The sequence below is a fragment of the Lonchura striata genome, chromosome 23 (genome assembly GCF_046129695.1).
Source record: "Lonchura striata isolate bLonStr1 chromosome 23, bLonStr1.mat, whole genome shotgun sequence".
NCBI classification, from domain to species: domain Eukaryota; kingdom Metazoa; phylum Chordata; class Aves; order Passeriformes; family Estrildidae; genus Lonchura; species Lonchura striata.
The window spans coordinates 10337940-10362989 of record NC_134625.1 but is presented as its reverse complement, the minus strand read 5'-3'; the positions used below and the strand labels follow the sequence as shown (position 1 = coordinate 10362989).

Here is a 25050-nt window from a genome sequence, read left to right as displayed (position 1 = left end):
TAATGAAGAGATCCAGCCCCGGTGTCACTGCTCCATCTCCATCACCCAGCTCATCCCAGAGCATCCCACAGCGTTTTGCAATTGCTTTGCTGCCAGAGCTGCTCAGACAGGGCCACGGCTGGGACAGGAGATGTGGGATGCAGAACAAGGGCACAGGGACAAAGCCAGCCCCCTTCTCCCCAGGCAGCACATGGGGATGGGATCAGGGAGGGAGCTGATCACCACATGAGCCCCCTTTTCTCACAGATCTCCCTTAAAAATAAAGGATCTGGTAGCAGACACGTAACAGATGCATAAATCCAGCATTGTGATGAACGAGGGGATCCCCAGGGTAGTACCTCTAAAATTTTAAAAACCAAGCCTTCAAAACCAGCTGCAAGAGCAGAACCTGATGCCATTTTCAGGCACTAAGCACATTTTGTTTAGTACCAGCATTTAAAAGTGCTTTGCCTCCTGAAGAGCAGCTCGCAGTCCCAAGAGTGACACGAGCCAGCTGCTGGCATCTGTGGCTCTGCAAGAGCAGCCACTGTCACCAAGCAGGTGAGGGAGGTACCAGCAGCCAGCTCTGCTCACGAGGGCGAATCCAATCATTCCACAGCAGGTTCTCTCCGTCTCCAGCAGCACTCAGATTAAGTGAGAGCAAAAACGAATGTGTCAAGTGGAACTGCACTTGTGGAGGCTGCAGCTGCCTCAGGTTACAGGGGAAATGAAACGGGGCCTTGGTGACAGAAGGGGGGAGCACAACTGGAAGCAGCTGCCTGGAAATGTGTTGCCACCTCACACCACCACCCCTTGCTCCCAAACCATCTCCCTGCCCAGCAGGTGCCACAGGGCTGGGAATGGTTCAGCTGCCTTAGAAAAACCACCACGGAATCGAGTAAAAAAAGAGAGGTTTTATTTACAGGTGAACACACCAATTCCAGGGCTGCTGCAAATGTGACAGAGGGATGAAAACCAGGGAAGTCCCAAGAGTCTGGCACTCCAGAGCAGACTGTGCTGCTGTCCCTCCCACCCACGGCCCTCCCAGCGCTGGAGAATCCCTGAAAAGAGTGATCCTGCCCTGCCCCTGCCCACTGCTGCAGCCAAGGCATCTCCATGGAAACTGCTGCCTGCATTTCATCGCTGCTCCCCGGCACCTCAGCAAGAACAACTGCATTTATTTCCACAAGTGCTTTCTGGCACACAGGGATTAAGGGAAGCTCTGCCCGGCCCCCAGCTCTGAGACTGACAAATCTGACCACAGGAGAAGGGTTGTTAGACCTCCCAGTGGAGCGAGTCAAGAGCTGAGATCAGCCCCAAATCCAGAGGGGTCTGGGGAGCAAACTAGGAGGGAAGCAATTCCAGGTCTCAAGTCCTAATTCTCCACACATTTACTTCCACTAGAAACAGAGCCCTGAAGAATTGCTGAGGCTCCTGAACCAATGCAGCACTGCAGTGCCAGAGCGTTCCCTGCTCAGTTTCCTGTTTGGACAGGGTCAGGAGAAGCCGAGTTTGAACTTTCCTGTACGCTGGTGACTCTGGGATCTACATGGCAAAATAACTGCATCAACTTGACAGAAGTTGAGAAGTTCCACTTAACCTGAGGTCTGGAGCAGACTGACCAACTGCATGAGGGTGGCTCTCCCAAGCCCAAGCGTTCAGCAGATTTTCACCTGAGATTTAGGACACCTGAAGACTTGGGAACTGCCCTCAGAGGTCAAAGCATTTGGCATAGAACAGAAGTTTGTTAGAAAACAAACAAGAAACCAGTGTCCTCCCCAGAGAGCCGGAGGCTCTGGCTGCCAGGAAAGCCAGCCTTGCCTCTGGGAAGATGGTGCAGTGGGCTGAATGCCGAGCACAGGGCTTGCTCCAGGGAGGGCAGGGCACTCCTCAGGGCTCTGGCAGTGGGTGCTGCCCGTGGGGCACTGCAGGAGCTCTCCCCTACATGTCCTCCACGCTCCACTTGTAGGCGAGCTCCTGCACGGCCTTCTTGTTGGCAATGCGGGCGAAGCGCTGCTGCTCGAACCCGTTGGACCTGCAAAGGGACACCCAGGTGGCAGCAGCTGCTGGGCACGAGCTCTTCTGAGCACTGCAACTTTCCCACTCATTTACTCTGGCTCAGTTTCCACCTGCACCTGTGGTTACCAAGAGCTGATGCTGCTGAAGCTCCTCAGCTCCCTTGTCCCACCTGCCCCATCACCCATTTGTAACTGAACTCAATCTTCCAGCTGCCAACCCCCTCACTCATCCCATTGCTGGCAAGCTTTGCACTGGAACTCCCTGAAGCAGAACTCCTTTATTTTTACTGTTATTCCAACAGGAACAAGTACCTGTCCACACCGTCCCAGCGATGCCCAGGCCAGATGTTGAACCTGTTGAGTGGAGGTGCTGGTCCCTTGTACCTGGGTTTTTCTGGAACACAAAGAGCATAAGAGCTGTTTTCAGCACAGCCAGGTGGTCACATCCTCACCCACCCAGGAGATGTCTGCAGGTGGGCACAGGCAGAGGGCACAGGCTCCTGACAGCCAGCCCCAGCTGCCAGAGGCTCTTTGTGACAAACTGCTGAGGTTTCAGTCAGCAGGCCCTGCTCTCCCAGCTAACAACTCATGGAACTGTTACTGGTAACAAGCCACTAACTCCAGAGAGAGTCCACAAGTCCCCCTTGACTGTTCACTGAACAGCAGCTGCATTTCTGCACTGCTGACACCTTAAATACACAAACCTTTCTTATTGTTCTCCTTGGCCTTCCTCTTCTTGATGAGAGCAGCCATGGGGTCTCCTTCCCTCTCCTGCTCCCTCAGCATTCGATCCAGGTCCTGGTCATCAATGTAACGGGCCAAGGGCTTCTGCATCTCCTTGACTGCATCCTCCACGTTCTGCTGCTGCTGCCTCTCCTGTGCCAGCCTGGAAAACACACACTGTGTCACCCAAAGCCCAGCCATCGCTCCTTGGGACTCGCTCAGCTTGCAGGATGGGGCACAGCCTCAACTCCCACTGCCTGTGCAGCATTCCCACAGCACCTCTGGCAAGGGAAGGGGTTTCCAGACATGTGCAACACGTGCTGGTCCCACGCTGGACCTCAGAGTGCAGGGAAATGCAACACCAGTCTGGCAGCAGATCCAAACTAACACCAGGAGATGGGAGGCCCGAGGACAGTGCTCAGGAGTCCCTTACTCACCCTTTTCCCCACTTGGCATATTGCTCTTCTCTCTTGGCCTCTGCCTCAGCCTTCAGCCTCTGCTCCAGCTGCTCCTGGGCCAGGTTCCTCTTGCGGCCGGACTTGTCTCGGAACACGGTCTGAGCGTTCCGGGATTCCTCTGCCAGGGACAGATGCCTCAGGTCACAATTTCTGAGCATTTTATCATCTCCAGACAATTCAATGACTTCAATGTCACTTCCCTTTTGCTTGTCCTAATCTCCCAAAGAGCCTGTCACCCAAAGCCAGGCAGGATCTCGGCTCATGCTGAGATTTCCCTGCTGCCCCACACAGACCCCAAGGTCTCATCATCCATCAGCTCATTCAGACTCGCAGAGGAGCTTTTCATACTCCCTGCGACTTCCCTGGCACTGTTCTGCAATCCCCCTGTGAACAGTGACCCTTGCCAAGGCTTCCAGCAGCATGTCCAGCTGCAGCTCCATGGGGATGCTCCCCACCAGCATCCCAGTGGCAGGAGGGATGACACTGGGAGGAGGAGGGGAGCTAACACTCCTGTGGGGCTGTGTTCACACTCCCACCTTCCAGGTGCTTGGTGCTCCTCTCGTGCTTGCGGAGCTCCTGCTTCTCCCTCTGCAGCACATCGGCCGACACCAGGCCGGCTCGGCCCCCGGACGCCATTGTGCTGGCCTGCAGAGCACACAGACCCCACGGTTGTGTGGGGTTACGCTGCCTGAGAGCGGGGCAGGCAGAACCAGGGGTGACCCCAGTCCCAGGGACCGGGCAGGGACAGCCCTGCTAGAGCCAAGAACCTCCCCAGTTTGTCAGGCATTTGTGTTGCACAGCTGGAAGGGAAAGACACAACATTTACCTTCTTGGGAGAGCCCTTGGAATCCTGGCGACGCGGGGAGAGCTCCGGGGGGCTCCGTGACCTGTGCTGGTCCTTGTGGGTGGGTGAGGCCCGTCCTGAGGAGACAAACCCCAGCGAGGCTCTGCTGATTCCCCCAGGATGGCGCTGGGGCATGGCTGGGCACACAGCCCAGGCCACAGCACAGGCACTCCAGGCTGGCTGAGCTGTGTGCCCGCAGGGACAGACCCTGCCACTGGCAGCTGTGCCAGCTGTGCCAGCAGAGCAGCAGCCCACAGCAGTCCCCTGGGCAGCGTGGATCCCAGGGGGGGACACAGTGTGTGACACTCACCTTTCGTCTGGCTCTTCTTCCCACTCGGGGACCCCGGCTTCTCTCTCCGAGGTGACAAATCCTGACGCTGCCGCCGGGGAGGGGACAGGTCTGGGGTGTCATGACGCTGTCTCCTGGGAGGGGATGGGTCAGGGGTGTCATGACGCTGTCTCCTGGGGGGTGACAAGTCTGGGGTGTCGTGACGTTGTCTCCTGGGGGGTGAGGGGTCGGGGGTGTCGTGACGCTGCCGCCGCCGGGGAGGTGACAGATCTGGTGTGTCGTGGCGCTGTCTCCTGGGGGGTGACAAGTCTGGGGTGTCGTGGCGCTGTCTCCTGGGAGGGGATGGGTCAGGGGTGTCATGACGTTGTCGCCTGGGGGGTGACAAGTCTGGGGTGTCGTGGCGCTGTCTCCTGGGAGGGGATGGGTCAGGGGTGTCATGACGTTGTCGCCTGGGGGGTGACAAGTCTGGGGTGTCGTGGCGCTGTCTCCTGGGAGGGGATGGGTCAGGGGTGTCATGACGTTGTCGCCTGGGAGGTGACAAGTCTGGGGTGTTGTGACGTTGTCTCCGAGGAGGGGATGGGTCGGGGGTGTCATGGCGCTGTCTCCTGGGGGGTGACACATCTGGGGTGTCATGACGTTGTCTCCTGGGAGGGGATGGGTCAGGGGTGTCGTGGCGCTGCCGTCTCGCAGGACAGAGCTCTGAGGAGCCATCCTGTCTCCCTGCTGGGGTCGAGGGCTCTGGGGAGTCATGGTGCCGCCGCCTGCGAGGGCAGAGAAAGTGACAGTGAGCTCCCTGTGTTTGCTTTGCCTGCAGACAAAGCGGGAGCGCGGAGCTGGGAATGGCTCATGAAGGTGGATTCCTCGGGATGCTACAGCCCAGCCCTCCCAGAGCAGACCCCAGCAACCCTGCGAGGCAGCAGAGCCTGCATCCCAGCAGAGCTGCAGTGGTGGAGTCTCCACCAGCACCACCCTTCAAAGGGACAGGGACTGTCCCCCCAGTCTCCCTGGCAGTGTCACAAACACCCACACTGCCACGCCCCAGGCAGGGGTTATCCAGCAGGGAGAAGGATCCAGAAGTGCCCAGGTTTCCCAGCAAAGCACCCGAAAGCACAGAGCCAGAGAGACAAAGGCAGAGCAGCAGAGAGCAGAATTCCTGCTTGGAGTCCCCATACCTCGTAGCAGACTTGGCAGGTCCCGAAATATCCGAACTCTGTGAGTCCTCATCTGAAGGAAAACAATTGCAATCACCGTTACTAGGGCACAGCTCAGCAACCCTGTAGCACCTCCAGTATTATTTATAATTTGCATTGTTTGCAGAAGCCAGGCATTAGGGAGAGAGGATGAAGGGGCTGCCCTCACCTCCTAGGAGCTTCCATTTGGAGTTTGTTCGGAATTCCTCCATGAGCTTCACCTCCTTGGGGCGCTCATCAATGAACTCTGCCACCTGCAAACAGCCAGCGAGCAGCAGCTCAGCAAAGGCACAACTCCCGCTCCTTACAGCAGCAATCCCAGTCCCTCTGCCTGGCTCCAGCGGCTGCTCTGGAGCACACAGCCCCCGTGCTGGCCCGCAGAGAAGGGGCTGCTTCCACCCGCGGGGAGCTCGCTGCTCCTGCAGAGCTCCCACCCGTCCCCGAGGCGCAGCACGGGGCAGGCAGAGGCGCCGGAGCGAGTTCCCCCCGCAGGCAGACCCTGAGAGCCGCCTGGGGCTGCGGGGCGCGTCCGACGGGACCCCGCGCTCACCACAGGCATGTCCCCTTCCTCCTCCTCCTCCTCCTCCTCCTTCTGCGGGGCGAGGCTGCTCCAGCTGACATCGTCATCCACGATGCGCATCCTGCCGGGGGGAGAAGCCGTCAGCACCACCCGGAACGGGGCGTGAGGAGGGCGGCCGCGGGGCTGGGAGGGAGGGTGGGGAGGGGAGCGGGCAGCGCGCTCGGGCAGCGCACGGGGCCCGCGCCCTCCCGGCACTCACCCGGCTCGGGGGTTGATCTTCCTGCGGCGGCGGCGGGCGCGGGCGGGCTCGGCGGGGCCGCTCAGGTACCGCTGCAGGTACGCGGCCTTCGGCACCCCCGGCGCCGCCATCGCGGCCCGCGCACTGCGCCTGCGCCGCCGGAAGGGGCGGGGCCCGCGCGCGGCGGGGCGGGCGTGGCCACGGCTGTGATTGGAGGCGTTGGGGTGGGCGTGGCCAGGCGGTGGCGGGACATGCATAAAGGAGCGGATGTGGGCGTGGCCAAATGCGGAAATGCCATACATGGAAAAAGGGCGGGGCTACAGGCACGGCCAAACTGCAGCCAAGCTATAAATGGAGTAAAGGGCAGGAATAGGTGCATGGTCAAATGGCAGGAATTGCCATAAATGGAGAAAATGGTGGGGATGGGGGCACGGCCAAACAGCTGAAGCCATAAATGGATTTGTGGTCCAGGATAGGGGTGTGGCCAAACTGCAGAAAATGCCATAAATGGAGTAAAAGGTGGGGATAGGGGTGTGGCCAAACCACACCCAATGCCATAAATGGAGCTGTGAACATGGCCAAATGACAATCGAGGCCATAACTGGAGCAGTGGGCAGGGCCGTGGGCATGGCGGATGGCAATCCATGGATGGCATAGCGGGCGCAGTCCCACACGGTCGCTGTTATGAACGGGACACGACACCATCAGCGTTGTCCATCACCTTTATTGGGGAGCCGACACCCCCTGCCCCACGGCACCTCCCACAGGAGGCCCGGAGGCCCAGGACAGTCCCGGCCCCACCGCCGCGCTGGTCCCTGGAGCCGCTGGGCAGCGGCTGCGGGCCTGCGGGGGCCCCGCTACCGCCCCGAGGCCGGCTGCGCCTCGTAGCCCTCGGTTTTCATGTCGTTGAGGCCCAGCTCCTCGTTCTGCTGGAAGGTGCGCTGGTAGCGCTGCACGTGCAGCTCCGGGTCCTCCTCCGGGGCGTACACGTTCTGTGGGGACGGGGCAGGGCTCCTGCGCTGCGCTCTGCCCGCGGGCACCAGCACCCACGGAGCCGGCAGGGCTTCCTGCCGGTGCCCGGAGCTCCAAGGGGAGCCCCGCTGCCAGCACGTGCCGGGGACATCAACCCCCCAGCCCGCCCAGCCCAAGGGCACGGCGCCGTACCTGCAGGTAACTGTTGCCTGCGGGGTCATCCATGATGAAGTGAGCCTGGGCCTTCCCCTCGGTGATCTGCAGGAACACAGCACGTCCCGTTAAGGCTCCTCTCCCATCCTGCAGCACCGCCGGCAGCAGCGCAGAGCACGGGAAACCCGGAGTGAACTCACCTCCTGCAGCTTCCCAAGGAACTCCTGCAGCTTCCCCGTCCTGCTGGCCGTGGAGCTGTCCCCCAGTGTGAAGGGGTTCTTCTCCACCTGCGAGGGCAGGAGTGGCAGCCATGGGGCAGCCAGCCCCCCAGCCACAGACACAGGGAGGGGCTGAGCCCCCCGGCCAGCCCAGGAGCCCTCACCAGCTCACGGATGTCCTTCAGCAGCCCCTCCAGCGTGGTGAACTTCCCCCCCAGCGCTCCCATGCCCAGCTCGAACTCCAGCTCGGGGATCTCCACGCTGCACGTCTCTGACTGTGAAGGTGAGCCCCCTGTGAGCCCACGCAGCAAGGGCTGGGCCCCCCAGAGCCCCGAGAGCCCACGGGAGGACAGCGCAGGGATCCTTGGCACCGCACCTTCAGGATGTCCCTGCTCATGTCGGAAGGGTCCGTAATCCTGAGGGTGATCCTGGTGCCCTGCGGCTCGATGGCCCCTCCAGACTTCACCTGCAGGGAACACCTGCAGTGAGCTCACACCCAGGGCCTCAGCAAGGCCCATCCCAGAAGCCAGTCCAAAGCTGGGACAGCAGCCTCCCTCCTGGAATGCCCCCAGGGGCAGTGCCCCAGGGACAAAGGCACAGAGCAGCGCTCCCTGCCCCCTGCCCGGCTCACCTCGTTGGTCCTGTGCCCGCAGGAGTCACAGTTGGTGGCCATGATGATCACTTCCTTGAAGTGAGGGATTTCTGGAGCAGGAGTCAAGGCAAACATCAAAGCAGCAGCCAGGGGAGGGCAGGACCCCGCTGGGGAGCTGTGAGAGGCCCTGAGACAGCTCTGCAGCCCCACAGGCCCCACCTGAGAGCTGCTTCAGGACCGGGGTGCAGCAGGGAGAGCCCAAACCACGCAGCCCGTGCCCAGCCTCCAAGGATACGCACTAACTTCATGTTGGTGCTGGCCGGGGCATTGCACTCGGGGCAGTTGGTGTTGAACTGCAGCACCTGGCGCAGGGAAGGGGCAGCCATGGTGTGCCAGGAGCCCGGGGCAGCTGGCCCGGGGGTCCCTGAGCCCCGCAGCAGCACCCACCTCGTCCCTCAGGTCCTCGGCAGCGTCCGGTGGCTTGGCGTCGGCCTCCTCTCCCTACAAGGACAGCGCTCACTCCTGCTCCCTGCCCCGGGGCCCGGGGGCAGGGGCTGTCCCGCTCACCTGCAGGCCCAGCAGGGCACACTGCTGGGGGCTCCTCCTGTAGTGAGCGACCAGCAGGGCCTCGTCCCTGTGCGGTGCCCGCGGGTTCTCCACGAAGCTGTTCCCGGAGGGATCGTCCAGGACCTGCGGGACGGGGGGGCCTGAGGGAGCCGCCCTGCAGCCCCCACCCTGCCAGGGCTGCCCTGCTGCCAGCACTCACAAAGGTGAAGGGGGACCGCACTTCCTTCAGCTGCCTCAGTTTACCGATGAACTCGTCGATCTTCCTTGCCACCTCTGTGTCTGTCGCCTGGAAGAGGAGACGGAATCTCAGAGCCCCAAGGTGGGGCTCAGCTGCTGCAGGGCAGCCCAGAGCTGCTGACAGGAGTGACCGTGGCACAAAGCACAGCCCCGGAGCCCTGCCCAGCAGCCCTGTGTGGCTCCAGCGTGCAGGGGATGGAATCCCAGCCCCATTTCCCCTTACCCTGCGGGCGGGCTGGTCCTGCTCCAGGCCTGCCACCGCTCTGTCAATGATGCCCTCGATGGTGGTGAGCACTGGGCAGGGCCAGACACAGAGGTGAGGACAGCATGGACAAATCCTGGGTGCCCCAGGACCGGCCCTGCTCACCCACCTCCCTTCTGGCTGAAGGCCGGGATCTCGAAGTCCAGCTCTGGGATCCGGACCGAGGCACTCTCAGTCTTCACCACCTCCCTGTTCATGTCCTGCACATGGGCAGGGACAGGCTGAGGCTCCCTGGGGTGCAGGCGTCACAGCCAGTGCTGCCCCAGCCCCCCAAAAGGCTGCACAGGCCAGGGGGCAGTGCCCACCTGGCGGGAGCTGACAGCCAGGGTGTAGCGCACGCCCTGCTCCTGGATCCTGCCCGCTGCCTGGATCTCCGTGTTGGACCAGGAGCAGCTGGGGCACGAGAAGGAGCTGACGATGATCTCTTTGAAAAAGGGGATCCTGGTGAGCAGCAGCCGTGTCACTCCCTGCGGCAGCGAGAGCGAGGGGCCTGGTGGGAACCCGAGCCCGGGGCACGGCCCGGGACCCTGGCAGGTCCTTGTGCCACCCCGCCTGTCCCCCAACCGCCTCCCGACCCCTGCCTGCCCCTACTCCGAGAGCAGCTGCAGCCCCCGGCAAATCCTTCCTCGCTCTCACCCCACCGCCCTCACGGCCCTGCCCGCTGCTCCCCACGGCCACAGGAGCCCCCCGAGCGCGGCCCCCACAGCCGCGCGTCCCCTGAGCCCCACGGAGCCCCAGGGAGCCCCAGGGAGCCGGGCCCCGCGGGCCGGCGCTGCGCGGGGCCCCTCACGTTGCGGAAGCAGTTCATGCAGAGGGACTCGATCTCTGCCGGCTGCTGCTCGCCGTCCTCGGCGCTGAGGGGCCGGAACAGAGCCGCCCCGGCCGCCCCTGCCCCCGCCGGGGCCGCGGCCTCCAGCGCCCCCAGCGCCGACATGATGGCGGCGGCGCGCGGCGATGACGCGCGGGTCACGTGGCGCGGGCGGATCATGTGACGCGCGCGGGCCGCGATGGCGGCGCCTTTATTCGCGTTCAGCGCCGGAGCGGCCCCGGGCCCGCCCCGGGACCCGCCCCGGGATACCCGGGACCCCCCTCGGGACCCGCCCCGGGACCCGCCCCAGGATCACCACCGGGACCCCCCCTGAGACCCCCGGGACCCTCCCCGGGACCCCCCCTGAGACCCCCGGGACCCTCCCCGGGACCCTCCCAGGGGTCCTCCCCGTGACCCCCGCGACCTCCGGGACCGTCCCCGGGACCCCCGGGACCGTCCCCGCCGCGCTCGCTCAGGCTCAGCGCCAGGTCCCTCCACAGCGCGTCCAGCCGGGCGCGCAGATCCTCCAGGGATGGCGCCGCGTCCAGCGGCTCCTCGGGCGGCTCCGGGCGGGCGCTGAGCTTCAGCCGCATCTCCTCGGTCTCCCGGTCGAGCACGCGGGCGAAGGCCTGGATCTGCGCGTACGTGTCCCGCCGGAACTCCTCCACGCGCCGCTGCACCTCCCGCGCCAGCGCCTCCCGGGAGCGGCCCCCGAGCCCGCCGGGCCGCGGGCTCAGCTTGGCCTGCAGCTGCTCCAGGTTCCGCTGGATCCGCCGGTGCAGGTCCCGCGCGCCGCGGGTCAGCTCGGCCGACAGCTCCTGGATGTGGCGGCCGAGCTGCTCGGGGCCGGCGCGGGCGTGCGGGGCCACGCCGCGGTGCAGCTGCCGCACGTTGCGCCGGATCTCGCTCAGCAGCCGCTGGGCGTGGGGCTGGAAGATGTCCTTCGCCTGCTCGGTGTGCAGGGCGATCTCGTCGCCGTAGCGAGCCAGGAAGCGCTGCAGCTCCTCGGCGCCGTCGGGCAGCAGGCGGCGGCGCAGCTCGCGGGCCCGCAGCGACACCTCCTCCAGCAGCTCCTCGGCCAGCGGCCGCAGCCGCTGCCGCAGCTCCTCCAGCTGCTTCCCGACCTGCTGCTGCGCCTCGTCCACGTACGGGGCCAGCTTGAGGCGCAGGCCGTCCAGCTCCCTGCGGATGGCCTTGCGCAGGCCGGCCGAGTCCTCGTGCGGCCGCAGCGGCGACAGCTTCTGCAGGAGGCCCCCCGTGTGGCTGACCCCATCCTGCGTGCTTTCCTTCAGGCTCCTGCAGAGAGTCACCCAGGGAGCCCCGAGTGGCCGCGGCCCCTTGCGCGCCCCGCACACCCCGATAATCACCGCACCCCGCGGGACGGCCCTGCTGCCCCGGGAGGGCAGGGCCGGGACCCGCGGGCAGCACTCACATCGTGTCCCTGCCCAGCTTGCCGTGCTCCCGGCTGTCCTTGACCCCGGTCAGCTGGCTCCGGTGCTCCCGGAGCCCTCCCTGCGCCGCCTTGCCCGCGGGCACCGCGGCCGGGAGCGGGGCTTGCGCTGCCGCCCGGCCGGGCCCGCGGCCGCCCGGGCAGGCGGCCAGCAGCCAGAGGAGCAGCGCGGCCCTCGGCAGCATGGTGGGGCTGCGGGAGAGCGGAGAGGAGCCGTCCGAGCGCTCACCGCGGGCGGTGCTCCCCTGCACGCCCCCGCGCTGCTCCCTGCCGGGACCTCGCTGCCTTTGACACCCGCAGCTCCCCTAAGAACGCCTGGGGTTCCCCATAACACCTGGGGGTCCCCGACACGCTGCCTGCAGTCGCACCCAGCTCCGCCGGCCCGCAGAGCCCCCCGCCCCTCACCTGGCTCTGGTCGCCTCCCGCCCGGTGGCCGCCCTTATATCGGCTGGGGGGCGGCCGAGGAGGGCGATAAGGCGGCTTTGGTACGGGAAAGCTTTTTGGACCTCACTCCGTGTAAACACAACGTGGAGGTCCGGGGAGGTGACCTGGGGGCCGGTCAATGATCCCCGCTGCCCCCCGGGCTCGGGGGACGGGGCTGGCCCTGGCCCTGGCCGGTCTCGGCATCCCGCAGGGAATGCGGGATGAGCTGCCGGGGTGGCGGGACGGGGACAGCGGTGCAGCTCTGTCGGGACGGAAAGGGAGCGCGGAGCCCCGCGGTGGGTGCGGGAGGGCGAGCCCGGCTCGGGCGCTGCGGGTCGGGCTCGCACCTTCTCCCTCCGCGGAGCGCCCGGCCCGCCGCGCCGGTGTCCCGCTCTTTGCGCGGTGGTTTTCCCGGGAATGCACCCGGGCAGCGGGGCGAAGTCCGGCGCTGCCGGGGTGAAACGCCGCGCAGTCGGCCCCGCTGCTCCGGCACCAAAGTCCGCACGGTTCTCGCCCGGCCCGACACGTGAGGCGGCTCCAGGCAGCGCTGCCCGTGCCGGGCTCGCCTCGTCCCCGCCCGGTAGCAGAGCCTCAGTCCCCTTCCCCTCCCGCTGCCCCAGCCCCGCTGCGCTCTGCCTGTCGCCCACCCGCGGCTCCCCGCCCCGCGTGGCAGCTGCTGCCCCACCGTTCGGCCGCTCCCGGGGCTCTGCCCCTCTGCGTGCCCCCGACAGCGCGGCCGCGGCCCTGCGCTCACCCATGGGCTCACCTGGCTGCCACCACCTGCAGCCTCCACAGAGACCTCCCACCCACCGACCCCACCTCTGCTCCATTCGGGGTGATGCTCCCCCCCAGAGCAGCTGGGGGTGCCCCAGGTGTCCCATCCCGAGGTAGGACGGACAGCGGGGTGCTGCGGGAAGCAAGGACACGGACCAGCACGTGCATCACAAGATTTATTTCTACCCCTGGAAGCACCCAGCAGCGCTTGGAATGTGTGTGGACGCCCGGGCGGGGTGGTTTAATCCTGCGGGGGCGCGGCGGTGCTGAGGAAAGCAGCCACCTTCTCCCGCACCTCCTTCTCCAGCAGCTCCAGGTGATCCTCCACGCCGGCGGCGCCCGAGTCCAGCTTGCCGCGCATCTCCTCCAGCCGCTGCACCAGCTGCTTGCCGAAGGCCTCTCCGAAGGGAGCCGCCTGCTGCCGGAAGGTCTCCAGCGTGTGCCCCACGCGCTGCTCCAGCTGCTGGGCCAGGGGCGCCAGGCGCTGCCGCAGGCTCTCGGCGTCGCCGCTCGCCGCTTCGCGCAGCTCCCGCGCCAGCGGGCTCAGCTGCGCCCGCAGCTCCTCGGAGCTGGCGGCCAGGCGGGCGCGCAGCTCCTCGGCCGCCCGCTCCATCTGCGCGCTCAGGCTCTCCAGCTGCCGGTTGAGGCCGTCCTGCACCTCCTGCGCGTAGGGGCTGAGCCCGCGCCGCAGCTCGGCCACGCTCTGCTCCACCTGCGCCTTCAGCTCGTCCGCCACGGGCGACAGCCGCTGCTTGACGCTCTCCACGCCGCCGTCGATCTGCTGCTGCAGCCGGTCGGCGTAGGGGCTCAGCGAGGCCTGGATGCTGTCGGCGTTGTCCTGCAGGCGCTCCCGCAGCTCGGCCGCGTAGGGCTCCAGCGCCCGCTGCAGCTCCCCGGCGCTGCGGTCCACCTGCGAGCGCAGCTCCTCGGCGTACGGGCTCATCCTGGCCTGCAGCTGCCGGATGTTGGAGCCGATCTGCTGGTGCACCTCGTCGGCGTAGGGCGCCAGCTTGGCCTGCAGCTCCTGCAGCTCCCGCCGGATCTGCTCCTTCAGCCGCTGCGAGTCCTGCGCCAGCCGCGCCTGCAGCTCGGTGGCGAAGGGCACCAGGCGCTCCTGCAGGTCCTCGGCGTAGGCGCTGACGCTCTGCAGGTTGCCCCTCAGCAGGGTGCTGGGGACAGGGGACACGGTCAGGGCCCGTGTGCCCGCACCCCGCGCCCTGCCCGGCCCCCGGCCCGCGGCTGCACTCACTTGAGCTGCTTGCTGATCTCCGTCTGCTGCAGCTGGTCCACCGTGTCCTTGGCATTGCTGCCCAGCTCCGTGAAGTACTTCCAGATCACGCTGGCCACCTCGTCAGGCTTCACATCGGCCCGCGAGCCTGCAGGGGGTGCTGGGGTCAGCGCTCGCACCGTCCCGGTCCCCAGGGACAGCGGGGACGTTCCCGTCACCGCCCCGGGCCGCAGCACCCCGCTGGCACCGGGCAGCCTCGCCCCACCTCACCGAGACCCCACCTCACCTGAGATCGCAAGGAGAACCAGGACAAGGGCGGCCGCCTTGGGCGCCATCCTGAGTGCTGGGGACTCCTGCGGGAGCACAGAGAGGTGAAGGAAGCCGCAGGGACCAGCAGCCCCCAGCCAAAGGCCAGGGAGACCCGGCTCCCTCCCGGCTCCCTCCCGGTTCCCTCCCGGCTCCCTCCAGCGCCTGCAGCCGCTCACCTGTGCTGCCAGTGCCGCGGTACCTGCCGAGCCGGCAGCTCCCAGCACTATTTATGCAGCCCGAGCGCTCCTGCAGCTTCCACGCAGGCTGTGACACAGCAAGGGCTTGGACTTTAGCACGATCACAACGTGGAGGCGCCTGACATCACCCGCGGCCCCGCCAGCCCCCAGGGTGTGACAGGGACACACGGGGTGGGGGTACCCGGGACACGCCGAGCCCCTCCTGGGGACAGGGACCCGGGCTGAGGGGACACCTCTGTTACGTGTATTTTGAATAATTCGGGCATATGAGAAAGAGACATATGAAATATATTAGAAACATTCCTGTAAGTTCTCTTAAGCACTCAGGCCGGGAAGACGAAGATTGCTTCACGGCATTTCGAAACCCAGCTGGCAGCAGGGAGAAAAGGATCTAATTTGCAAGCGAATAAATGTGGCTCGCAAGGAGATGGGCACCCAGATGATGAATGTTCGATAAATATCTCGGATTGAGATAGCCAGAGCCATCAAGAAAACTCACCTCAATGCCAAATTCCAGTAACTCCCCGAAGATCCCCGGGCTCGGCACTGACCTTTTGATTGTGGCCATCTCAGTCGCGAAATAAAAATCTATTTTATTAATTATTCAATTCAGCTTGATCATTTTTACCTATAACACCTGAGTGCTCTGTGGCTGCAGCAGTGGCTCTGTCAGTGCTGGCAGGGGTGTGGGATGGGGGCAACGCGACAGGACACGGGGCTGGGGATGCTGCAGGGCCCTCCCAGCTCTGCCACGGCTGGGCTGGGCAGCGGGGCAGGACACGGGCTCGGGGGCAGGACAAGGGCCCAGGGGGACACACGAGGCTGTGCAGGCACGATGGCATCGCTCCTGGAGGAAGGCCTGCCACAGGAAGGGGCCAGGACGCTGCAGGGCAGTGCAGCTGGGGATGCAGCTGGGACCCGTGCGTGTCCCCGGCCCGGGGACAGCGGCGATGTGTCACTGCGGGCAAAGGGCACGGCGGGCAGGGGCAGGGACCGGGCAGGCAGCGGCAGTGACAAGGTCCGAAGAGCTTCGCGGTGCCCGAGGGCGGCGTGCCCGGGGACAGGGCCGCTGGATGTCACCCTTGTGCCGTGCGTGCCCGGGCTGTCCCCTCCGCGGGCAGCGCGCTGGCTGCGCACACGCGTGTGCCCGCGGCCGCGCAGCTCCGTGCGCACACGCAGAGACACGCGGGGCCCCGGCGGCTCCGTCCCCCCGGCGGGCTCCGTCCCCCCGGCGGGCTCCGTCCCCCCGGGATTTCCCAACTCCTGGCCGGACGCGGCGCCCCTGCAGCCCCCCCCGCCCTGCCCCGACCTTTGCACGAATCCCCCAGCGCGGCCGTCGGGAGGGTATAAAGAGGGAGCCGGGGCTGCCCCCGCGCCATAGGCACAGGTGAGCCCGGCACAGGTGAGCGGGGACACCCCTGGCGAGGGCAGCGCGGGGCGGGGGGCGGGCACGGGACCCCCGTGCCCCCCTGCTGCCCCACATCGCGCGGTCCGCTCTCTCCCCAGCCATGAAGGCGTCGCTGCTGTTCCTGCTCGCCTGCACGGCCGTCCTGGCGGTGGGAGCAAGTAAGGGCCGGGGGCTGCGCAGGAGGGCTCGGGGTGCTGGGGGCACACGCGGGGGGCACAGCCGCGGGACCCCGTGCCCCCAGTGCCACCAGGCTCGTGCTCGCAGGGGCCGACTCGCCCGAGGAGCCGAAGGCGCTGGTGCAGAAGGTGCAGGAGCTGACCCAGAAAGCCACGGCCATGGCCAAGGACGCCTTCAGCAGGGTGCGGGAGTCGGAGGCGGCAAAGCAGGCCAGGTGCTCCCGAACCCCGCCAGCCCCGTCCCTGTCCCTGTGCCCCTCCCTGTGCCCGTCCCTGCCCCCGGTGCCGCCGGGGAGCCCGGCCAGGGCCCCGCGCTGACCCCCTCCCCTCCCCTCCCCTGCCCTCCCTCCCCTCCCTCCCCTGCAGGCAGTGGCTGTCGGACAACGCGGAGCTGGCGAAGCAGCGGCTGGCGTGGCTGAAGGAGCAGCTGGCGGAGCTGCTGAAGAAGACTCCGGCCGCGTAGCCTCACCGGGGGCTGCTCGGGGTCTGTCGGGGCCGGGGACCCCCCGGCTCCCCCCCGCTGTCGTGGTGCTCTCAATAAAGCAGGGCTGAGGCAAACGCTGCGGTGCCGTCTCTGGGGGCTGGCAGGGAGGAGTGTGACCCGCAGGGGGACCGGGCTGGGGCGGACGCGAGCACTGGGGTACACACGGCCGTGTTGGGGTGCTCGGGGTGACAGCAGCCGAGTGCTTGTTTCCAAAAACTCCTGCAAATTCAGTGCCACCATACCCCAGCGCCCTGTGTGGGGCTGAGCACGGCTGCACCTCGGGCAGAGCTGGACTCGGCGAGCCCAGGGCACCCCTCACCAGCTCCCTTGGGTCCCCACTCCCTCTGGTCCCCAGTACCCCCAGCTCAGAGCACCCCTTGCCCCCTCCAGCATCCACTGCAAAGACTGAGCGAGCTCCAATAACTTAAGTCAAGTTTATTTCTCAAAAGGGAGGCAAAGCTGAGAGCGACGCCGGGGTGGGGAGGCAATTCTAGGGGAAGAGGGGGTCTCCGGGGAGGGCACCCCAGGGCCGGGCCGGCCCGGGGCTCCTGCAGCCCGTCCCCAGAGCCCCCTGAGGAGAGGTGCCCGGGGCAGGGCAGGGAGCGCCCGGGGCGGCCGCGGAGCGGGGCTGGGGTCAGTCCCTGGCCGCGCCGGCCGGCAGCTCAGGCCACGGTCTTCTGGAGCTCCTCCAGCATGCTGAGGAAACGGGCCTTGAGGGTGTCGGTGTAGGGGGTGAGGCGCTCCTTGAAGTCCTGCACCAGGGGCGTTATCTTCTCGCGCAGGTTGCTGAGCTGCTCCACCAGCTTGGCCTGGTATTCAGCGGCCTGGGGGATGCCCTTCTCGCGGATCTCCTCCAGCTTCTGGCTCAGTTTCTGCCGCAGCTCATCGCTGAAGGGCGCCACGTTCTTGCGCAGCTCCTCGACGTGCCCGCGCAGACGGTCCCGCGCCTCCTCGGCCACCGGGGTCAGCTTCTGCTGCAGCAGCTCCACCTTCTGCTTGCTGAGCTCCTTCAGCTCCTGGGCGAGGGGTGCCAGGCGCTGGCGGTACTGCTCCAGATCCTCCGTCCACTTGGCAGCGAACTGGTCCAGGAAGGGCTTGATCTTCTCCTTCACCTCCTCCATGTCCTTGGTCAGCTCGGCGCGCAGGGACTCGGTGTCTTTCAGCCACATCTCCCGCACCTCTTTGTAGTAGGGGGCCATGTCCTCTTTCAGCTTGGCGGCGGCTGCGCCCAGCGTGTCGAGGTTCTCGCCCAGCTTCAGGCTGCGGGACGGGAGGGAGGGAGGGAGGTCACGCTCGGTGCCCGGGGCCCCCCGCCAGCCCCCCGCCGCACACCTCCCACTTACTCCAGCTGTTTGCCCACGGTGGAGGCCTCGAACTGGGCAATGGCTTCCTTGCCGCTGGCCTTCACTGTCTCCAGGTACACATCGACCATGTCCTTGAGGCGATCCAGGGGTGCCTGGGGATCATCGTGCTGCCAGAAGGAGCGGGCCTGGGTGCCTGCGGGGAGCGCCGGGTTTGCTCAGGACACGCCGCCCGGGGACGGCTCCAGCCCCGCCGGGAGGGGCCCGGGAGCCCCTCGGCTGCAGCGCGGCTCGCGAAGCGCCTCGGAAAGCGGCGGCTTCCAGCAGCGCCCGCGTCCCCATCCCGCCCGCGCTGCTGCATCCCTCCCGGCCGGACCTACCCGCCAGGCAGAGCAGGGCGAGGGTCAACACCGCGGCTCTCATCTTGGCTGGACCTGCGGGCAGAGCGAGAGAGTTGGGCGCGGGGAGCCCCGGCAGAGCCAGCCCCGGCGGGGCTGAGCCCGGCCCGGCTCCGGCGCTCCCGCCGAGCAGCCCGGGCTCTTACCGGCTCTCTCCACCGCTGCTGCTCGTCCCGTCTGAGCGGCCGGGCTCCGCCGCCGCTATTTATGCCGGAGGGGCAGTTCCGCGGAGATAAGCCAGCGGCGGCCGGGCCGCGCTCCCGGCGGGCGGTGTGGCCGCAGGGTTCAAGGATCGCGCAGCATCGCCGCGGAGCCGGGCTTGGCAGGGGTGGCGAGCAAACAGGAGCTCCCCGCGGGACGCGCCTCGCCGGCCAAGGAGCTGTTTACGCTCCCGGTGACCCAGATTCCCGCTGGCCTTGCCGGGGCCCCTCGCAGCCCCCAGGGATTGGCCGCCGGCCCGGGGACAAGGTTTATTCCCGCAGGGATTTGGCCTGCCGTACCCGGACCCCTCGCTCGGGCCGCGGGTCTGTGCCCCGTCCTTCACGGGGCCGCTCACGCCACCCCCTCTGCCCGCTGTGCCCCCAGCTCAGAGGCCCGGGGAGCTGCGCCCACGCCAGCCCTCGCCGGGGACCTGGGCAAGGCAAGGCTCAGCTCAGAGCAGCACCAGCACTGGCACGGCCGCCCCAAAACCCCGAGCCAACCCCGGGTGCAATTGTCACCAGTCCAGGGGTGCACAGGGCTGAGCCCAGCCTGGCAAGGGGAGAGAGGGGACAGGGAGAGAGAGGCCGCGTCCCCAGAGGGGCTGCAGGGGGTGTGCAGGGCTGGCAATGCCAGGGGGAGCTGCCACAGAGCAGTGATGCTCCTGGTTCTGGGTGGCACCGTCCCTGCAGCTCGTGCCAGCCCGCTGGGCATCGCAGGGGAGCTGCCACCGCAGGTGCTGCAGGTGCTGCGGGCACAGGCACAGCTCCCTGCGCCTCCCAGACCCTGCCCAAGGCTGGAAAAGCCCCAGTGCAGCAGTGCCCGGGCGGGCTCTGATCTGCAGCACTGCCGGGCTGCAGCTGCAGGGGCTGCCAGGGCCGGGGGGCTTCGGGAAACCCAGCCAGGGGCTGCCGGAGCCCGGGAAAGGGATGGATGGGACACAGCAGCGGCCGCCCCTTGACCTTTGGTGTTGAGCAACAAGGCAAACAAGAGCCCAGGGAAGATCATAATCATGGTTTTATTTGTTATGATCCCACTGTCCAACTAATTGACTAGTTGCAAGTGACCCACAAAAAATGGACTGAAGATTTACTGAAAATTTTTTTTTCCTGTTCGTTTTTAGTCCAACATAAATGAGGAAGAAAAAAAAAAAAATACTTCTGACATTTCCAAAAAACAGAAATAATAGCAAAGTATATTAATATACATTCAACATATACTGCGCGTATTGATTACTACAATACAAAGCCATGATAAAAAAAGTGTGATACTGCGGATGGCACGGTGACGCGGCCCCGCGGGGCAGCTGCTGCTGGGGGGGGCCCGGCGACTCTCCCAGGATACAGTGTCATGTAAACAAAAGGAAAATGAACCCAAGGGACAGAGCAAAAGGCTTTCAGCGCTTCCCAGCCTCCCCGCTCCATCCCGGAGGCTGCCGAGTCCCTCCTCTCCGATCCCGGGATCGCAGAGCCCTCAGCGTCCTTCTCCCGGAGAAGGGGAGGCCGGGAAGAGGCACGGGGTAAGGACAGCAAAGTCACCTCTGCCGTGCTGGTTTCACACTTCCTTCTGTGCAAAGTCAGGAGGGCTGGGTCGGTGTTTCCTTTAGTTTTAAAAAATATTCCGGAAAAAATGTCGCTGAGAAGGAGGATGTGAGCTGGAGCTCGTCGAGTCCCAAAGGCAAGGGTGACACCGCGTGCTCCTGAGCCCCAGCCGGGGGGGCCTCCCGCTCCATCCACCACGGAAAGGATGGAAAAGGGACAAAGAAGAGACCTCTGCATGTCCCGACTGTATAAGGAGAATTACCACTGTCGCCACTGGCACGAGAGAAAACCAGTCACAAGTACAATGTCATTAAAAGAAATAAAATACTTTGAACAAAAGGTGCAAGTCACAATTCATATAGAACAGAATCTAGTTAAAAATTTCTCTCAAACAGAAATTCCTTTTGCCTTTTATTAATAACAATAATAATAAAACAACATTTACCAAAAAAAAATAAAAATAAAAACAATTCCTACGTGATCAGGAGGAAAAGCGAAGGAAACAAAGAAAAATCCGTCTGCCCTATATTAGCCAGGAAAAGAAAAAACCCCAAGACGTGGCAGATTTGGAAAGAAAAGGGGAGGAAGGGCAGGGCAGGGGTGATGCTGTCAGCACCCCGACACACGAGAGGGAACAGAGCAGACAGAGGTGAGACAAGAAGTGGATTGCACCAGGGTGGGGAGGCACTGGCAGGCCCGGAGCCCCCCGGGCACAGGGACAGGGTGGAAGGAGAGCGTGGCCTCCGTCCAGGAGCAGCTCCAGCCCCCCAGACCTGCTCAGGGCAGGCTCCAGGGACGCTCAGCCCGGCGTGGGGCCCCGGGCAGGGCCAGCCCCCAGAGCAGCCCCAGCCCAGGCCGATCCTCCGTGTGGGGCTCGGGGCTCTGGGTGTAGCTGGAGTTACAGGCAAGTGTGGCAGAAATAAAGAACCCAAAGGAACGACACACTGGATGAAGTGAGGATGAGGAAAGGGGCCATGGTATTCCAGTTAGTCAGAAATACTACGGCAATTTGGCGCAATGCTGCTAGATACTGTTGGTTTAAAATGGACCTTTTCATTTCAAAGCTGTACACAAACCCTGCGAGAGAGAGAAAAGACAGGTGTTAGGGGACTCCACAATGGCACATTTCCTTCCACAGCCCTCTAGCATTCCCAGGCCATTCCTGACCCTGCCCCAGGAGAGAGACCCTGCCATGCAGAGGGGTCTGAGTGCAACACCAGCCTGGAAGGAGGGACAGCAAACAGCTTCAGCACAGGATCTCTGAGCGGATGGTCCCAGCCCCAGCACCGGAGCCAAGAGCAGGGAAGGTGACCCATGGGAGTGAGGCCCCAGGTGTGGTGTGGTGTGGCGAGAGAAGGACACAGGGATACTCACTCCCTCCTGGTTACACCCCTGCCTGCTCCATCCCAAAGGGCACCTCCGGGTGCTTGTAGCTCAGCAGGACGTCCGTGATACACGTGGAGGGGTAGCAGGAGGTGTTGAGGTGCTGGCTGCCATCGCCCAGGTTCGCGTGCTCCTGACCTTCCAAGCTCTCCCCGCATTCTGGAAGGGTGAAGAGGTGCCTGAGCACCTGTGGCTGTGACTCAGCTCCAGAGGAGCTGCCCCCAGCCCTGCCCCGTGGCAGCCCCGGGCTCACCCTCGCCGTCCCTGTCGCGCAGCTGCTGACTGGCCATCAGCGACGACTGGCTGAGCACGGCGTCCGACATCCGAGCAGAGCTGAGGGCTTTTCCTGCCATCAAACTCATTCCAGGCAAGTTATCCAGCTGCACCTGTGGAGGCAGCAGGACACGCTCAGGGGGAGCTCAGGATCCCGCTGCTCCCCATCTACCCAGAGAGCCTCTGCAAACCTTCAGCAAGGCTCTGGAAAGACAAGAACGGCACTGAATGGTCCAAATCCCTCTGAACTAACAGAATCACAGCATAGCTGGGGGTGGGAGGGAGATCAGGAGATCATCCAGCACAAAGCCCTGCCAAGCAGGGACACCGGGAGCAGGTGACAGAGAAACACATCTGGGTGGTTTTCAGATGTCTCCAGAGAGGGAGACTCCAGGCCCTACCCTGGGCAGCTGTTCCAGTGCTCTGCCACCCTCCATGGAAAGAAATCCTTCCTAATGCTGAGGTGGAACTTGTGATTTAGTTTCTGGTCATTGCTCCTCATCCTGTCACTGGGCACCACTGAACCAGTGAAGCTGACATCTACAGCAGAAGGGAGCTGTAGCAAGGCACACATCAAGATTTGGGCAGGACACTTCCCAGCACCCCAAACCCCCGAGGGCGCAGAGCACTGAGGTCTGGGCTACCACAGCCAGCTCCTCCACAGCCAGGCTGGGTGTGCCTGCAGAGCCCTGGGTGGCACAGCCAGGCCAGGCTGTGTCAGAGCAGGAGCTGGCAGGCAGAGGCACCTACGTAGGCATCGTCGCTGTTCTGGATGGTGTGATGTCTCTGCAGGCTGCGGGGCCGCGGGTGCTCGCTGGACGAGGGGCGCACGGGGTAGCCCAGGCCGTTGTGGTCAGGCACCTGCATGGCTTGGCCGGGGGAGCTCCTGTCCATGCAGTTCCCTACGATGGACTCTTGAGAGCCAGACAGGACAGAAAAGGGACAGGTTAGTACAAGGAACCTGCAGCCACCTGTGCCACTGCAGAACTGAGACCTGATGGCACACACAAATGCTCCTTGCTGGCAGAGCAGGGACAGGACCCCCGGCTGCACTCACACAGGCTTCTCCCTCCAGCTTCAATATCCCAAACGATCCCAATGCTAGCTGCCTTCCATCAGATCTACAAAACAGCCTTAAGCTGGAGGCACTGGGGCAGGAGCAGAGGAACCAGACCCTTTCCCACTTCTGCCTTCCCCTCGAGCCTGAGCTCGACCCCCACATCGTTACACAAGAGCTGGGGGAGCCTCCAACACGGGATGCTCCAGCAGGGCCCCTTGGCAATTGTAAGCAACAGAATCCTGCTGGAAGAGCTGGCCAGGATCTTCACTTTTATCAGATGACTTCTCCCTGCCCTCCCACAATCTGGCTGCGGGAGCACACGAGTGCTCTGCCTGGCAAAGTCCATCTGCACTGCAAGCTCTTGTGACTGAGGGCAAAGGCCACATTCCTATCAGGCAAAGCCTCTCATCATCAAGTACACGATGTTTTGGATAAAGTCCTGAGCCATGGAGGAGCTGTCACCAGGGCTGAGCTCGCTGAGCTCGGACCCTGCCGAGCACAAACGCCCGACGCGGCCGCGAGCGCCGGGGAGCTGCCCCGAGGTGACACAGCTGAGGTTCATCCCTCACAAAGCCACAGCTTTCCCAGGGCTTTGGCCAGTGGGAAGTGATGTCCTGCTGTGCTGGGACACTGCACAGCCCAGCTGGCACTGCAACTGCCACAAAACCACTCCCTGGAGGGATCTCACAGGACCCTGGAACACCCCCACGTGCACCCACAAGGATCATGCTTGCCCCTGCACAGAGCAGTCCCAAAATCTGTCCACAATCTAGCAGAATGCAAGTGAGACCCCATCCCATGTGGTCTCCACACTGCTCACAGCCAGCACATGGACAGCACAGCCAGCACGCTGCTCCCCAGGCTCTCCCTCCATCAGGAATGTGGCATTCCTGCCGGAGCCCTGTCCCAGGGCACTCAGAGGTGCAGCCTCCCCCTGCCTTTGCACAACCGTGGGGTTACGTGCGGTTAACAGTCAGCTTTCCCGGAAAAGCGAGAAGGAAAACATGAGGTAACAGATGTTAGCGGATCAGTGCCACCCACACACTGCTTGGGATGCTGCTCCAACTGTGGGAACAGTGGTTGGGGCCAGCAGCCTGCTGCTCCAACAGCCCCAGTCCCAGTCCCTGTGCTGCGGGTGACGAGTTCCCTCAGCCTGGAAGAGCCAGGGCCTGAAAAACAGCTGCTTCCCAATGCCAGCACTTCACCTCTGGGGATGCTGCTCTGGAGCAAGGGATGGACACCCCGAACTGACACCCCCAGGCCTGCAGGGGAGAGCCTTTCATGCCCACATCCTTTGTGTCACCGTGGCATGTGACGCTGGCACGGCCAGCCCGGCTCCCTCCGTGCCAGCCCAGGCAGGTTTCCCACGGGCAGCGCTCCCAGCCCGGGACGGCCACGCTGGAGCAGAACTGGAGCAGGGCTGCTCACAGGCAGCCCAGCCACATCCCAAACAGATCTGGTCGGCTCTCAAGTCCCCGGCTGCCATCCCTGGCAGATGCTCTGCAGCCTCCAGAGCTCTGTGATCAGCCTTGGGGGAGCACAGACACTCCCGAGGCACAGGGAAACTGCTCTGCTCCAGGGAAAACATCTGGGAGCTGAGGCAGGGAGGGAAGTCACCCTCAAACTGCACCCTCATGACACAGTCTAGGGAAAAGAGTGGGAAAAGCCAGGGATGTAGGATTTGGTGTGGGCAGCAGTGGGAAAACTGAGTGATGTAGGATTTGGTGTAGGTCAAAACCAGGAAAGCCCAGGGGTGTAGGAGTTGCTGTAGGTAAAGGCACCTGGGAAACTCTGAGGTGACTCTGCCTGCACCCAAAGCGGCGCAGGCCTGAGTCCAAGTGGGTTATGGAAGCCATAGGGAAGATGGTACAAACAGTTGCATCCCAGGACATAGTTTACTACAAACAGCCCTGTCAGAAGGGCTTACACAAGCCTATTTGTAAACATCTATTTGCTTTTACTCATTTACAAGGCTTTGCAGTCTAAAGTCCTTTTCCTTTGTGTAACCAGTCCTTGCAACAGCAGTGTGGGGGCTGAGATTTGGCTTCTGACTTCAGCAGACCTCACTGTCCATCTAACAGGCTTCAGTAACAAGATTCAGACTCGTGATTTCGTACCAACCCCCCTCCAGAGCTTCCAATCTCTGCTGAGCCTGGGACAATTCCCCCACTCCAAGCACAGCAGGGAAGCAGAGCTCTGAGAGCAAACAGAACTCAGAATTTAGGAGGATTTCAGCACAGCCCAGCCTTGTCCCTGCCCCCCGCCCACGCTCTGGGGGGTCAGGGCTTGGCAGCCCCGCTCAGCCCTCCGAGCCAGCCTGTTCCAGCCCAGTACTTTCCCAGCAAACCCGTGCTGTGTCCCTGAACAAAGCTGGGCTCC

At 64.2% G+C, this 25050-nt stretch overlaps 7 protein-coding genes across 10 annotated transcripts in view; 1 reads left to right on the top strand and 6 right to left on the bottom strand.

Moving 5' to 3' along the window:
* Positions 1 to 873: 873 nt before the first annotated feature.
* On the bottom strand, positions 874 to 6398 carry BUD13 (BUD13 spliceosome associated protein). Its single transcript, XM_031506853.2, has 11 exons — positions 6281 to 6398; positions 6052 to 6142; positions 5671 to 5755; positions 5484 to 5535; positions 4333 to 5072; positions 4005 to 4099; positions 3715 to 3823; positions 3158 to 3296; positions 2702 to 2883; positions 2310 to 2391; positions 874 to 2014 (listed from the first exon to the last, which is right to left on the bottom strand). The coding sequence occupies exons 1-11, from the start codon at positions 6388 to 6390 to the stop codon at positions 1921 to 1923; spliced, it is 1779 nt and encodes a 592-aa protein (XP_031362713.2). The 5' UTR covers positions 6391 to 6398; the 3' UTR covers positions 874 to 1920.
* Positions 6399 to 6965: 567 nt separating this feature from the next.
* Positions 6966 to 10200, bottom strand: ZPR1 (ZPR1 zinc finger). Its single transcript, XM_021530125.2, has 14 exons — positions 10051 to 10200; positions 9566 to 9727; positions 9370 to 9460; positions 9222 to 9292; positions 8961 to 9047; positions 8762 to 8884; positions 8642 to 8695; positions 8490 to 8556; positions 8234 to 8304; positions 7979 to 8068; positions 7767 to 7877; positions 7585 to 7671; positions 7424 to 7489; positions 6966 to 7251 (listed from the first exon to the last, which is right to left on the bottom strand). The coding sequence occupies exons 1-14, from the start codon at positions 10192 to 10194 to the stop codon at positions 7117 to 7119; spliced, it is 1359 nt and encodes a 452-aa protein (XP_021385800.1). The 5' UTR covers positions 10195 to 10200; the 3' UTR covers positions 6966 to 7116.
* A 79-nt stretch (positions 10201 to 10279) lies between these two features.
* Positions 10280 to 11746, bottom strand: APOA5 (apolipoprotein A5). The gene is made up of 3 exons (XM_021530099.2): positions 11501 to 11746; positions 10460 to 11364; positions 10280 to 10398 (listed from the first exon to the last, which is right to left on the bottom strand). The coding sequence occupies exons 1-3, from the start codon at positions 11701 to 11703 to the stop codon at positions 10280 to 10282; spliced, it is 1227 nt and encodes a 408-aa protein (XP_021385774.2). The 5' UTR covers positions 11704 to 11746.
* Positions 11747 to 12878: 1132 nt separating this feature from the next.
* Positions 12879 to 14519, bottom strand: APOA4 (apolipoprotein A4). Its single transcript, XM_021530124.2, has 4 exons — positions 14429 to 14519; positions 14230 to 14296; positions 13965 to 14091; positions 12879 to 13884 (listed from the first exon to the last, which is right to left on the bottom strand). The coding sequence occupies exons 2-4, from the start codon at positions 14276 to 14278 to the stop codon at positions 12957 to 12959; spliced, it is 1104 nt and encodes a 367-aa protein (XP_021385799.1). The 5' UTR covers positions 14279 to 14296; positions 14429 to 14519; the 3' UTR covers positions 12879 to 12956.
* A 1272-nt stretch (positions 14520 to 15791) lies between these two features.
* Positions 15792 to 16591, top strand: APOC3 (apolipoprotein C3). The gene is made up of 4 exons (XM_021530123.1): positions 15792 to 15851; positions 15956 to 16015; positions 16122 to 16248; positions 16400 to 16591. Exons 2-4 carry the CDS (start codon positions 15958 to 15960, stop codon positions 16494 to 16496), a joined length of 282 nt encoding a protein of 93 aa, XP_021385798.1. The 5' UTR covers positions 15792 to 15851; positions 15956 to 15957; the 3' UTR covers positions 16497 to 16591.
* A 341-nt stretch (positions 16592 to 16932) lies between these two features.
* Positions 16933 to 18443, bottom strand: APOA1 (apolipoprotein A1). Its single transcript, XM_021530029.2, has 4 exons — positions 18363 to 18443; positions 18199 to 18252; positions 17861 to 18014; positions 16933 to 17777 (listed from the first exon to the last, which is right to left on the bottom strand). Exons 2-4 carry the CDS (start codon positions 18239 to 18241, stop codon positions 17180 to 17182), a joined length of 795 nt encoding a protein of 264 aa, XP_021385704.1. The 5' UTR covers positions 18242 to 18252; positions 18363 to 18443; the 3' UTR covers positions 16933 to 17179.
* A 970-nt stretch (positions 18444 to 19413) lies between these two features.
* Positions 19414 to 25050, bottom strand: part of SIK3 (SIK family kinase 3) — a 69604-nt gene continuing 63967 nt past the window's right edge. For all 4 annotated transcript variants that reach the window (XM_021530026.2, XM_021530027.2, XM_021530028.2 and 1 more), the window contains 4 exons: positions 22362 to 22525; positions 21592 to 21724; positions 21330 to 21497; positions 19414 to 21032 (listed from right to left, as the gene is read on the bottom strand). In XM_021530026.2, the coding sequence (XP_021385701.1) occupies positions 21340 to 21497; positions 21592 to 21724; positions 22362 to 22525 (455 nt within the window). In that variant the 3' untranslated portion in view covers positions 19414 to 21032; positions 21330 to 21339. The remainder of the gene's footprint in view (positions 21033 to 21329; positions 21498 to 21591; positions 21725 to 22361; positions 22526 to 25050) is intronic.